At 43.4% G+C, this 14,981-nt stretch overlaps 1 protein-coding gene across 2 annotated transcripts in view; it reads left to right on the forward strand.

Moving 5' to 3' along the window:
* Window positions 1-14,981, forward strand: part of LOC144501766 (centrosomal protein of 95 kDa-like) — a 54,979-nt gene that overhangs the window by 18,291 nt on the left and 21,707 nt on the right. For both annotated transcript variants that reach the window (XM_078225760.1, XM_078225759.1), the window contains exons 8-9: window positions 1,298-1,572; window positions 6,978-7,035. In XM_078225760.1, coding sequence (XP_078081886.1) covers window positions 1,298-1,572; window positions 6,978-7,035 — 333 coding nt within the window. The remainder of the gene's footprint in view (window positions 1-1,297; window positions 1,573-6,977; window positions 7,036-14,981) is intronic.

Genomic DNA, 14,981 nt, shown 5'->3' on the forward strand with positions numbered 1-14,981 from the left:
TTTTCAATTTCTGAAGAAAGATCATTGACCTGAAACATGAGTGATGTTTCTCTCCCCACGAGTGATGTTTCTCTCCCCACAGATGCTGCCTCAGCTGCTAAATATTTCCAGCATTTTATGCTTTTATTAAGGACGACTTATCTCCAGGGAAACAAAGCATAAATTAAACCTCCTCACCCAGTTTAAATCTAGTCACCTGAAGAGTAGCATCGATGGCAATGGATCAATTTCTTTAGTGCTAGAGTGCTGTACCAACAATACCTAAAGCAGTGAGATGCTCAAGTTGCTGGTCTCTGCTTTGCCATTGAAATTATTTAAATCATTTTTATTTTCTCTAATTATATTGGATAATTTGTCAGTTACTGGTAATCCCCAACATTTTGAAAAGCAGAAAAAGCAATCCAGAGCAATACATAAGATCATCAGGAATAAATGCAAGGACCTATCTTTCGAGTAAAATTCCTAGATGTTAATTAATGGAAAAATTACCATTTACAGCTCTCCAATATCTTCCTCCATCTCTCTGTAACTGATTTGAGATTGAATTCAAACACTTTAATTTAATTTACACCTCCTTCCACTGCCTATTTTTCAATCTTTCAGCCTGGTTAAGGTGTTTGTTGCTCTGTTCGTTCAATTTAAAGATTCTTTACCCCTTACTGTGTTGTTTATCAGCTTGCACTTTCAGCAGCTTAGGGGGCAAAAATGTTTTGTGCTGAAGGGTGCAGGGACAAATCTAACTTGCAGAAAATGCTTTTGGATGTCATACAAGATCTGGTCCAAGACTTTGGATGGCATTGAGTGATGAACCTGGAGTGTCTGCTCCAAGTATTTTTTTTTTCCCCCTCTGATATTACTTGTGGTGCATTCCCACAAGGGTCTAGTGTGCTCCATTCATTACAGCAGATATCTATGCTTGCCAGCATTGCCAACCCCTTCGTGTGAAGACCTGAATTAAAACATTACCAGGCTTAATGTAGTCACTACAGGGTACTGGACTTGGTTGTCTAAGTAGTCTGTGAAGACTAGCCAGTCCAAACTGTTCCATATAGACCTTTGCACCTTGATGAAAATGCCAATACTTGTAAGAATGTTGTTGGAGGACCAAGTTTACATACTGCACATTCTAGTTGTTTTTCCAGTTAATTGTGGTGTGAATTACCACTAAGATTGGAGAACATAGCAATTTAACTTAATGGGTGTTTGTTTCAAATATTACCATTGCAGTGCACTTCTAGGCTGTTGGCCCATTTATACTGGACAAGTTTTAAAAAATTTTTAATCTCTCTTTGTAAAGGGTCTGCTGACAATATGCCTTCCATAAATCATTCCACTGGATTAAACACTAATGCTCTGCAGCTTGGGGAGCCCATTCGACCTGCTATTCCTCTGCAGTCTCCTTACCACCCACCTGAGTATAGGCCTGCTGTCCATGATGTGCATCTGCCCAGTTATCAGTCCAGCTCTGGTACAGCATTACTGGTCAGTCAGAAAATCGAACCGAGTTCCCAGAGAAGACCTCCGATTCTTGCAGGAGGACAGAAAGTGAAATCTATGTCTACTATTCATAATGTGAGTAGGCTGACATTTTGAATGAAAGTCATTACATTGGTAGGCCATGTTTATGGAGCTTGCATTAAGATTACCTTTCTTTAAACATTTCATTTGCATTTCACAGTAAATTTAGCTGTCACTGGATGTTTGGGTTAACCATGTTGATTCAAAGAAAAGTACAGCACAGGAACAGGCCCTTCGGCCCTCCAAGCCCGTGCCGATCATGATGCCCTTACTCGGTCCGTATCCCTCTATTCCCTCCCTGTTCACCCAGATACCTCTTAAATGTTGCTAATGTGCCTGCTTCCATCACCACCACTGGCAGCGCGATCCAGGCACCCATCACTCTCCACATGGAAAAACTCCCCCCGCACATCTCCCTTAAACTCCTCCTTCCACCACCCACCTCCCTGCACCCCCCGCCCCTCACCTTGAACCTATGCTCCCTTGTAATTGACACTCCCACACTGGGAAAAAGCCTCTACCTATCTACCCTGTCTATGCCTCTCATAATTTTGTAGACCTCTATTAGGTCTCTCCTCAGCTTCTGTCTTTTCAGTAAAAACAATCCTAGTTTAGTCAACATTCTGGTGAACCTTCTTTGCACAGTCTCCAAAGCTTCCGCATCCTTTTGGTAGTGTGGCAACCAAAACTGCATGCAATACTCCAAATGCAGCCTAAGCAACGTTTTATATAGCTTGTACTCGGTGCCCTGGCTGATGAAGGCAAGCATGCCATATGCCGCCTTAATCACCTTTGCCACCTGCGTTGTCACTTTTAGGGAACTGTGGACCTGCATCTTCCAGAGCCCGCTGTATGTTAATAGTTCTGCCATTTACAGTAATATTCATACCTTGGTTTGATCCCCAAAAATGCATCACCTCGCAGTTATTCGGATTAAACTCCATCTGCCATTTCTGTGCCCAAGTCTCCAATCTATCCATATCCTTTTGTATCCTCTGACAATCCCCGGCACTATCGGCAACTCCACCACTCACATTTTCCTCCTGATCATTTATATGTACTACAAACAATAGAGGTCCCAGCACTGATCCCTGTGATCCACTAGCTACAGATCTCTATTCTGGAAAAAAAAGCCTTCCACTATATCTTCTGTGATCAAGCCAGTTCTGTACCCATCCCAAATCCCATGTGATTTTAGTTTTCGTACCAGTTTGCCATGTGGAACCTTGTCAAACACCTTGCTAAAGTCCATATAAATTACAGTAAGAAGTCTCTCAACACGAGGTTAAAGTCCAACCGGTTTATTTGGTATCCCGAGCTTTCGGAGCACTGCTCCTTCATCAGGTGAGTCGAGAGTTGGGTTCACAAACAGGGCATGTATAGACAAAGACTCAGTTGCAAGATAATGGTTGGAATGCAAGTCTTTGCAGGAATCAAGTCTGTACCTGTAAAGACAATGTGAGTGCAGAGAGGGATAATCAGAGGTTATCAAATCAGAGGTGTGAATTGTCTCCACCCAGGACAGTTAGTAGGATTTTTGCAAGCCCAGGCCAAATGGTGGGGGGTTACACGTAGTGTGACATGAACTCAAGATCCCGGTTAAGGCCGTCCTCGTGTGCAGAACTTGGCTATCAGTTTCTGTTTGGCGATTCTGCGTTGTCGAGTGTCTTGAAGGTCACCTTGGAGAACGCTTACTCTAAGATCGGAGGCTGAGTGGCCCTGACTGCTGAAGTCTTCCCTGACAGGAAGGGAACACTCCTGCCTGGTGATTGTCAAGCAGTGTCTGTTGTCGTAGCGTCTGCAATGTATCACCGATGTACCATGCCTCAGGACATCCTTTCTGCAGTGTATGAGGTAGACAACGTTGGCCGAGTCACATGAGACTTCTTACTGTGCCCACCTGAGTCCAATGCCGGCATCGCCACATTGTATAAATTACATTCTCAGCCCTTCCCTCATCAATTATCTTTGTCACCTCTTAAGGTTCAATCAAATTGGTGAGACATGACCTTCCCCGTTAAAAAAAACCATGCGGCTTGTCACTAACTAATCCATTTTCATCCAAATGTGCATATATCCTATCCCTCAGTATCTTCTCCAAAGCTTCCCACCACTGACGTCAGGCTCTCCGTCCTATAATTTACAGGATTATCCTTGCTTCCTTACTTAAACAAGGGAACAACATTGGCTTTTTTCCAGTCCTCTGGAACCTTGCCTGTGGTCAAAGAAGATATCTGTTAAGACCCCAGCTATTTCTCTCCTTGCCTCCCGCAATAACCTGGGATAGATCTCATCCGGCCCCGGGGACTTGTCTACCTTAATGTAATTTAGGATACTCAACACTTCCTCCTTCAATATATTGACGTTCTCTACAGCATTCCCATACCTATCTGTCATGTCCTTCTTGGTGAGTACCGATACAAAGTACTCATTAAGGATCTCCATTTCCTGTGGCTCCATGCATAACTTCCCTCCATTGTCCTTGAGTAGGCCTGTTCTTTCTCTTGCACCTGATATATGGATGGAAAGCTTTGGGATTCTCCATGACCCTATTTGCTAAAGACATTTCATGGTCCCTTTTAGCCCTCTTAATTCCACGTTTAAGTTCCTTCCTACTTTCACTACAATCCAAGGGCTTCATCAGTTAGATGCCCAGACCTAATGTCTGCTTCCTTTTGACTAACCTTACAGTTTCTCTTGTCATCCATAGTTCCCGAGTCCTGCCATTTCTATCCTTCATTTTTGCAGGGACATGGCTATCCTGCATTTCAATCAACTTGCTTTTAACAGCTTCAGAAGTGGATATGCCCTCAAATAGCCGCTCCCAATCCACATTCTCCAGTTCCTTTCTTACTTGGCCCTTGCCCAATTAAGCACCCTCGCCTGAGGGCCACTTTTGTCTTTATTCATGATTATCCAAAATCTTAGGGAATTATGGTCGCTAAACCCAAAATGCTCCTCCACTGAAACGTTGATCACCTGGTCTAGCTCATTCCCCAATACCAAGTCCAGTATAGCCCCCTCCTTGGTTGGATTGTCAACCTACTGTATCAACCTCTTGGATACATCTAACAAATTGCTCTCCATCCGAGCCCCTGGCTCTAAGGGAGTCCCAGTCAATATGAGAGAAGTTTTCACACCTTTTCAGTATGTGACTACACAACTGCTCCTCTCCTCTGCGGGCTGTTGGGAGGTCTATAGTACCCAACTCCCAATGTTGTGATTTCACACTTCCTATCCCTGAGCTCCACCCGTAATGCCTCATTACAAGATCCCTCCAATGTGTCCTCCCTCAAAACAGCTGTGATGTGCTCCCTAATCAGCCATGCAACTCCCCCACCCCTTTTATTTCCTCTTCTGTCCCATCTAAAACAACGATACATACTCCGGAATGTTAACTTGCCAGTCCTGTCCCTCCTTTAACCATGTCTCCATAATTGCAATAACATAATTCCATGCAGTAATCCAGGCTCTCAGTTCATCTGTCTTGTCTGTTATACTTCTTGCATTGAAGCAAGTGCACTCCAGACCTCCAGTCCCATTGAGCCCCATGGCATCTCTCTGCCTGCTTGTACTCTGCGCTATATTTATCTCCAGTCTTTTTTTTTCCCCAGTCCCTGGGGGACATGGTGCAACATGTCCTTGTACAGGCCCCACCTTCCCCAGAAGACATCCCAGTGATCCATATATCTAAAGCCCTCCCTCCTACGCCAGCTCTTCAGCCACGCCACGTGTTCAACTGTACTATCTCTCTGTTCCAAGCCTCAACAGCACATGACATGGGGAGCAATCCTAAGATTAAGAACATTAAAAAATAGGAGCAGGAGTAGGCCATCTAGTCCCTCAAGCCTGCTCCGCCATTCAATAAGATCATGGCTGATCTGATAGTGGGTTCAGTTCCACTTACCCGCCTGCTCCCCATAACCCTTAATTCCCTTAATGATTAAAAATCTATCTATCTGTGACTTAAACACATTTAACGAGGTAGCCTCTGCTGCTTCATTGGGCAGAGAATTCCAAAGATTCACTACCCTCTGGGAGAAGAAGTTCCTCCTCAACTCTGTTCGAAATTGACTCCCCCGTATTTTGAGGCTATGCCCTCTAGTTCTTGTTTCCGTTGTAAGTGGAAATAACCTCACTGCTTCTACCTTGTCTAGCCCCTTCATTATCTTGTATGTCTCTATAAGATCTCCCCTCAACCTTCTAAACTCCAATGAGTACAGGCCCAGTCTACTCAATCTCTCCTCATAAGCTAACCCCCTCATCTCCGGAATCAACCTGGTGAACCTTCTCTGTACCCCCTCCAAAGCTAATATATCCTTTCTTAAATAAGGGGACCAAATGATTACTACCCTTTGGGTCCTACCTTTTAGCTCCTTGCCTACCTTCCTGAATTATCTTCGCAGGACATCTCTCTTCCTGCTTATGTCATTAATGCCAATGTGGATATCTGTCTGTTTACCCTCCCATTTCAGGATGCCCTGTACCTGCTCAGACATCCAGGACCCTGGCACCAGGGAGGCAACACACCATCCTAAAGTCTCATTTGCGGCCAAAGAAAATGCCTGTCTGTGCCCCTGACTATCGAGTCTCCTACTACTTATCACTCGCTTGGACTTTAGCCCGATCCTGCTCTACAGCAGAACCAGTTGTGGTGCCACAGGCCTGGCTGCTGCTGGTATTTTCCCCTAAAAGGTTATCCTCCTCTCTCTCTCTCTCTCTTCCCCCCCCCCCCCCCCCCAAATAGTACCCACATTGGTGCAATAGACAGGGGTGGGGGGCAAACTTCAAATGCTTGAATAAAAACAAAAAATAGCATCTGCAAAAATGAAATAACATCTGGCTGCAACACTTTGAGCACTTTTGAGAGCAAACATGTATTTTAAGTAGGGTTTGAGATGAGGAAAGAGAAGTTAACAAAGGAAGGAAGCAACAAATGGTCCACACTGGAAGTTAACAGTTGAATTATCTACAAACTGTTTAAAGTGAATCAGGGAACTGTTTTTAAAAAATCTAAAAAAGAATACGCAGATAAGTAGAATGGTAGAAAAGCTTAGCATGGCAACATCTGTACCATACAAATTAGAAGCCGGAGTGTAGGACATTTCACTGTAAGGTGGAAGGACATGAGGGCTGCTTTGATAAAACTGCTAAGTACATTCGGAGAAGCATGACTCATTGTAGTGATGCAGCAAATGCACAATATAAACACCTGCTAAACATTTAGCATTTAAACTCAAAATTGTATTTAGATACTTAATATTTGCCCGCTGACTGTTTTATAGTGAAAGTGAGTTTTATTCCTGGATGAATGTGGAAAATGTGCATTTCTGAGATTGAAGGGTTCCAAGATTGCTATCTCTCTTGTGCTTATATTTTAGTTAATCTGCTTTGAGTGAAGCAAATGCTAAATGGACTTTTTGTTCCCTTGATGTCTTAAATTGACCTATTATCTTTAGTTTCCAGATGAGCATGAAAATATTTCTACAAAGGTGACACTATCAAAGTCCTGTCCAGGTGAGAATGTTGTTTACTACTTCACGTCCCCATCGCGTAGCAATATAGTTCTCCGCCCCATTTTTTTGAGTAGTATACCAAATTTTGTTTCAAATTCAGTTTGCAAAGAACTATAATTGTTTTGTAAACAAAAATAATTGCAGATGATAAATCTGAAACAAAATGCATTTGCCGAGAAAATATTTTATTTTTGGACCCATCAAGGGTCTGACACCAGTGCTGTCTATTTGAAAGAGCTAATCACTTTAGTCGAATGTTGCAGCTTTTTTTTCCCTCATAACCTCTTCAAGTATATATCCAGTTGCCTATTGATAGTTGCTGTGGAATCCGATGACTCCACCCTTTTCCAAGTAGTGCTTTCTAAATCTTATCACCTGTAGGCAAAATCAAAATTCCACATTTCCTCTCTCCTAATTATTTTGAATCTATGATCTCTGGTCACTGACATACCTGCCAGAGCAAGTAATTTATGCTGATTAACTTTATATCAAAAGTCTGCATTATTTTCAATATCTTTATTAGATCCCACTTTTCCTCTTCAAGCAGAGAAGGTTAAAGTCCCAATTTCTCCACGTAACTGAAATCCATCATTCTGGGCAAAACTCCTCTGCACCTTTTCCAGGAAACTTGGCATCCTTTCTTTAAAGTGTGGTACTGAAAATTGTATGCCGTATTCCAGCTGATGACTAAATAGAGATTTGTGGGCTTAGCATTACTTTTTCTTGGCTTTGTAAATAGGGAGACTGGATACAAAAACCAAGTATCCCATTTTCTTTTTAAATCACCAAGTATTTGTGTATGTACATCCCCAGAACCCTTTGTTCATGTGTTTCCCTCAAAATAATACAATTTATGTTCGTACCTTCACCAGAATTGACGTCCCAGTTCTACTGAAAACCGAAAATTAAACTTTGGTGCTCCTGTTTTAATATTTTCACATTTGGACTTCTGATTGTGCTAGCCTTGGTTCAGTGATGGAAATTTCTCTTCTGAGTTGGGAGGTTGTGGGCTGAAGCCCCTCTCATTGAGAGAGACCTGAGCATTAGAGCAATATATTCTAGAGCCAACCAGGGAGTGAGCTATGTTAGACTTGGTAATATGTAATGAGACCAAATTAATTAATTACCTCATAGTAAAGGAGCAACAACAGTGAACATAACATGGTAGAATTTCACATTCCACTTGAGGGTGAGAAAAGTTGGTCTAAGACCATTTACAAGAGTATGAATTGGCCAAGTGGATTGAGAAAATAGGCTAAAAGTTAGGACAGTAGAGAAACAGTGGCAGACATTTTTTATAGCTCTAATATATATTCCATTGAGAGATCCTTGAGGGATGCACCATCTGTGGCAAACTAAGGAGGTTGAGGATAGTATCCAATTAAAGAAAATACATATTATGCTGCAAACATTAATGGCAAGTCAAAAGATTGAACATATATGTTGGAAACCAGCAAAGACTGACTAAAAAATGAGGGATAAATTAGAATATGACAGAAAACTAGCTGGGAATATAAAAACTCTTTTTTCTTTTTTAGAGTAACCACTATGAGCGTTGGTTCTTTTAGAGGGCAAGACTGAGGAATAAGTAATTGGGAAATGAGGAAATAGTGGAAGCAATGAAGAAGTGAATGAGTATTTTGTATCAGTCTTCACCATGGAAGACACAAAAAGCAGCCCACAAATAATTGAAAATCCAGAAGGAACAATCATGATCACTAGATTAAAGATCCTGGGGAAACTAATGGGACCAAAGGCCGCGACGTTCTCTGGACTTAGTCTGCATCTTTAGTACAAAGTGGCTGCAGAGATGGTGGATGCATTGGTTATAATCGTCCAAATTTCCCTGGATGTCTGGAAAAGTGCCAGCAGTTTGGAAAACCACAAATGTAACAATTCTAATGAACAAAGAACAGCACAGGAACAGGCCCTTCGGCCCTCCAAGTCTGTGCTGACACAGATGCCCCCGATCTAATATTTTCTTGCCTCTACATGGTCCATATCCCTATATTTCCTGTTTCTTCATGTATCTATCCAGATGCCTCTTGAATGCCTGTTATAGAATGTGCTTCCATCACCATCTCCGGTAGCATGTTCCAGGCATTCACCACACTCTGTGGAAAAACTTGCCCCTTACATCTCTTTTAAACTTTCTCCCTCACTTTCAACCTATGCCCCTCCAAGTAATTGACCCTGGGAAAAAGACTCTGACTATCCACTCTATCCAAGCCTGTCATAATCTTGTAAACCTCTATCAGGTCCCCCCTCATCCTCCAATGCTCCAATGAAAACAATCCAAGTTTGTTTAACCTTTCTTCATAGGTCCATGTCCTGGTAAATCTCTTCTGCACCCTTTCCAATGCATCAACATCCTTCTGGTAGTGTGGTGGCCAGAATTGTATGTCAAATGCGGCCTAACCAAAGTTTTAGAGCTGCAACATGATTTTCCAATTCCTATACTCAATGCCCTGACTGATGAGGACCAGCATGCCAGACGCCACCTTGACCACCTTGTCTACCTGAGTTGCTACCTTCAGGGAACTGTGGATCTGCATGTCTAGATCTATCTGTATGCTAATATTCTAAAGGGCTTTATAATTTACTATATACTTTGCTTCTGGAGTACACTTTCCAAATTGCATCACCTCACATTTGTCCGGTTAAATTCCATCTGCCATCTTTCCGCCCAGGTCTCCATGTAATTTATATCCTCTGACAATCCTCCTCACTGTCTGCTATTCCCCCAAGTTTTGTATCATCTGCAAATTTAATAATCAGACCACCTACATTTTCCTCCCAATCTTGTATGTATTTATTTATATATTATATAAAATATGAGTCCCCAGAACTGATCCTTGTGGAACATGCTTGTCACAAATCTCCAGTTAGAAAAGTACCCTTCCACTGCTACTCTCTCGACTTTCTATGCCCAAATCAGTTTTGTATCCATTTTACCAGCTCACCTTGGATCCCATATGACTTCATCTTCTGTATCAGCCTGCCATGAGGAACCTTATCGAAGGCTTCGATACAACATCCACTGGACTGCTCTGGTCAATTTTTCTTGTCACTTCCTCAAAGAACTCAATCAAGTTTGCCAGACACAAACCCCCCCCCCCCCCCCCCCCCGCCCCCCACCCTTCACAGAACCATACTGCCTATCACTCATCAGCCTAGTCACTTCTATATGTGAGTACATCCTGTCCCCAAGAATCTTCTCCAATAATTTCCCCACCACTGATGTAAGGCTCACAGGCCTGTCATTTCCCAGATTGTCTCTTCTGCCCTTCTTGAACCGAGAAACAATGTTCGCTTCTCTCCAATCCTCTGGTACCTTGCCCATGGCTAAGGAGGATACAAAGATTTTGGCCAAGGCCTCAGCAATTTCTTCCTTCACCTCTCTCCGTATTCTGGGATAGACCCTATCTGGCCTTGTGGACTTGTCCACGTTAATGCTTCTCAAAATCTCCAATACCTCTTCATTTTTTATCTCAACATGTCCTAGAATGTCAACATCCTCCTTTCTACACTCACCAAACCACCACATTCCTCTCTGTTGTGAATACTGATGCAAAATACTCATTAAGGACCTCATCTGGCTCCCCACACACATTCCCTCCGCTGTCATCGAGTGGACCTACCCTCTCCCTCATATGCATAAAAATCCTTGGGATTCTCGTTAATCCTGCCTGCCAAGGACATTTCATGGCCCCTTTTGCCCTCCGAAGTCTCTGTTTAAGCTCTATCTTTGTATTCCTCAAGAGCCTTATCTGTTTTTAATTTCCTGAAATTTATGTATACCTCCTTCTTTTCCACTAAGCCCACAATCTCTCTTGTCATCCAGGGCTCCTGAATCTTGCCATCTTTATCCTTCATTTTTTTACAGGGGCATACTTGTCCTGAATTGTTAATAACTGACTTTTAGAAGACTCCCACGTATCGGAGGTGGATGTATCCTCAAACAGTCTACATTCCCTAGCTCCTTCCAGTCTACATTCCCTAGCTCCTACCTAATATGTCATAGTTAGCCTTCCCTCAGTTTAGTACTTTCAGTCTGGCTCTACTTCTATCCTTTTCTACAAGTATCTTGAAACTTATAGAAATGTGATCACTGTCCCCAAAATGGTCCCCCACAAGACATCAATCAATCACCTGTCCAGGCCTGTTTCCTAGAACCAGGTCTAAGATAGTCCAACTCGGGTAGGGGCTCTCTACATATTGCCTCAAAGCACACTGAACAAACTCTGCCCCGTCCAACCCCTGGCACTAAAGGAATCCCAGTCAATGTTGGGGAAGTTAAAATTGCCCATCACAACAACCCTGTTGTTTTTACATCTTCCCATAATGTGCTGATGCATCAGTTCCTCCACTTCATGCTGGCTGTTGGGAGATCTGCAGTACTACCCCAACAGTGTGGTTGCACCGCTCCTGTTCCTGAGTTCTACCCATATGACCTCACTGCATGATCCCACCAAGGTGTCCTCCCTCTGTATAGCTGTGACATTCTCCCTAATCGGTAAAGCAATACCCCACCTCTTGTCATCCTCTCTATCTCTCCTGAAGCATCTAAATCGTGGAATGCTAAGCTGTCAGTCTTGCCCTTTCATCCAAGTCTCCGTAATTAAGACGGAAGGGTGATGGAAAGCTGGAAACAGTAGGCCACTTAGCTTAACATCTGTCATAAGAAAAATGCTAGAATCTGTTATTACTGAGACAGTAGCAGGATGCTTAGAAAATCGTAACGGGATCAGGCAGAATCAACATGGGTTTGTGGAAGGGAAATTGTGTTTGTCTGATTTATTAGACTTCTGAGGAAGTAACAAGCATGGTAGATAATGGTGATCATGATGTGGAGATGCCGGCGTTGGACTGGGGTAAACACAGTAAGAAGTTTAACAACACCAGGTTAAAGTCCAACAGGTTTATTTGGTAGCAAAAGCCACACAAGCTTTCGAGGCTCTGAGCCCCTTCTTCAGGTGAGTGGGAATTCTGTTCACAAACAGAACTTATAAGACACAGACTCAATTTACATGAATAATGGTTGGAATGCGAATACTTACAACTAATCCAGTCTTTAAGAAACAAAACAATGGGAGTGGAGAGAGCATCAAGACAGGTTAAAAAGATGTGTATTGTCTCCAGACAAGACAGCCAGTGAAACTCTGCAGGTCCACGCAACTGTGGGAGTTACAAATAGTGTGACATAAATTCTGATTCTAGGATCGCATGATAAAGACTCAGGAGGAAAAAAGCAGAAATATTTATGTGAAATAGTGTGACATAAACCCAATATCCCGGTTGAGGCCGTCCTTGTGTGTGCGGAACCTGGCTATCAGTTTCTGCTCCGCGACTCTGCGCTGTCGTGTGTCGCGAAGGCCGCCTTGGAGAACGCTTACCCGAATATCAGAGGCCGAATGCCCGTGACCGCTGAAGTGCTCCCCAACAGGAAGAGAACAGTCTTGCCTGGTGATTGTCGAGCGGTGTTCATTCATCCGTTGTCGCAGCGTCTGCATAGTTTCCCCAATGTACCATGCCTCGGGACATCCTTTCTTGCAGCGTATCAGGTAGACAACGTTGGCCGAGTTGCAAGAGTATGTACCGTGTACCTGGTGGATGGTGTTCTCACGTGAGATTATGGCATCTGTGTCGATGATCCGGCACGTCTTGCAGAGGTTGCTGTGGCAGGGTTGTGTGGTGTCTTGGTCACTGTTCTCCTGAAGGCTGGGTAGTTTGCTGCGGACAATGGTCTGTTTGAGGTTGTGCGGTTGTTTGAAGGCAAGAAGTGGGGGTGTGGGGATGGCCTTGGCGAGATGTTCGTCTTCATCAATGACATGTTGAAGGCTCCGGAGGAGATGCCGTAGCTTCTCCGCTCCGGGGAAGTACTGGACAACGAAGGGTACTCTGTCCACTGTGTCCCGTGTTTGTCTTCTGAGGAGGTCGGTGCGGTTTTTCGCTGTGGCGCGTTGGAACTGTTGATCAATGAGTCTAGCGCCATATCCTGTTCTTATGAGGGCATCTTTCAGCGTCTGGAGGTGTCTGTTGCGATCCTCCTCATCCGAGCAGATCCTGTGTATACGGAGGGCTTGTCCGTAGGGGATGGCTTCTTTAACGTGTTTAGGGTGGAAGCTGGAGAAGTGGAGCATCGTGAGGTTATCCGTGGGCTTGCGGTACAGTGAGGTGCTGAGGTGACCGTCCTTAATGGAGATGCGCGTGTCCAAGAATGCAACCGATTCCGGAGAGTAGTCTATGGTGAGCCTGATGGTGGGATGGAACTTGTTGATGTCATCATAGAGTTGTTTCAGTGATTGTTCACCATGAGTCCAAAGGAAGAAAATGTCATCGATGTATCTAGTGTATAGCACCGGTTGAAGGTCCCGTGCGGTGAAGAAGTCTTGTTCGAACCTGTGCATGAAGATGTTGGCATATTGAGGTGCAAATTTGGTCCCCATGGCTGTTCCGTGTGTCTGGATGAAGAACTGGTTGTTGAAGGTGAAGATATTGTGGTCCAGGATGAAGCGGATGAGATGTAAAATTGCATCTGGAAACTGGCAGTTGTTGGCGCTGAGCACTGAGGCCGTTGCAGCAATGCCATCGTCATGGGGGATGCTGGTGTAGAGTGCTGAGACATCCATTGTGACGATAATGGTGAGTCAGCAGATGTGGTGTATTTGGATTTCCAAAAGGCATTTGATCCTTTTGGAAATCCAAGTACACATAAGGTTACTACACAAGATAAAGAGCTCATGGTGTTGGGGGCTGATATTAGCTAACGGGAAGCAGAGAGTCCGAATAAGTGGATCATTTTGGGTTAGCAAGCTGCAATTGGAATTGCACTGGAATCAGTGCAGGAGCCTCAATTATTAACCTATATAATGACTTGGAGGAAAGGAAGGAGTGTGTGGTAGCTAAATTTGCTGTTTAGACAAAGATGGGTAGGAAAGCAAGTTGTGAAGAGCATGCAGACTTCAAAGGGATATAGATAAAGTAAACAGACAAAAAATCTGGCAGATGGAGTGTAATGTGGGGAAAATGTGAGGTTGCCTGCTTTGCTAGGAAGAATAGAAAAGCAGATTATTATTCAAATGGGAAGGGGCTGCAGAAATCTGTAATACAGAGGGGTCTGGGTGTCTTGATAAATGAATCACTAAACAGTTGCATGCATGTACAAGTAATTAAGAAGGTAAAACGAATGTTGGCCTTTTTTTGCAAGCAGGATGGAATATGTAAGTAGGGAAGTCTTGTTACAGCTGTACGGTCTCACTGAGACTGTATCTGGAGTACTGTGTAAGTTTTGGTCATCTTGCTTCAGAAGGGATATAATTGCATTGGAAACAGTCTAGGGAAGGTTCACATGCCAATTTCCTGGGATGAAGATGTTGTCTATGGGGAAAGATTGAGCAGGTTAGAAGCAAATTACTGCGGATGCTGGAATCTGAAACCAAAAGCAGAAAATGCTGTAAAATCTCAGCAGGTCTGACAGCATCTGTGGAGAGAGAGAATAGAGCTAACAATTTGAGTCTGGGTTACTCTTGGTCAGAGATGAAGACAAAGAAAATAGGGGGAGGGTGGTAATTGATAAATGTCATAGACAAAAGGAATGTAAATCGTGGTGATTGTGGCTGAGAAGGGTGCAGAGTGGCCCATTAAGAGATCGGAATGTGTAAATGGCAGAGCACGTGTGTCAAAGGTTAGCCCTAGTGGTTGGTGGGTAGGTGGGGTGGAAACCTAGATTTTTAAGAAATGGACAAATGAAATGATGGAAGGAATGAAAATTTAAATATAAATATAAAAAGATATGAAATAAAAATGGAGTGGAGGAAAGAGTTCATGCTCTGGAGTTGTAATGTTCAGTCCAGAAGTCTGTAAAATGCCTAACTGGAAAATCGAGTGCTGTTCCTCTAATTTGAATTGGGCTTCATTGGGACATTGCAAAATACCAAGGTTAGA

The sequence above is a fragment of the Mustelus asterias genome, chromosome 12 (genome assembly GCF_964213995.1).
Source record: "Mustelus asterias chromosome 12, sMusAst1.hap1.1, whole genome shotgun sequence".
NCBI lineage: Eukaryota > Metazoa > Chordata > Chondrichthyes > Carcharhiniformes > Triakidae > Mustelus > Mustelus asterias.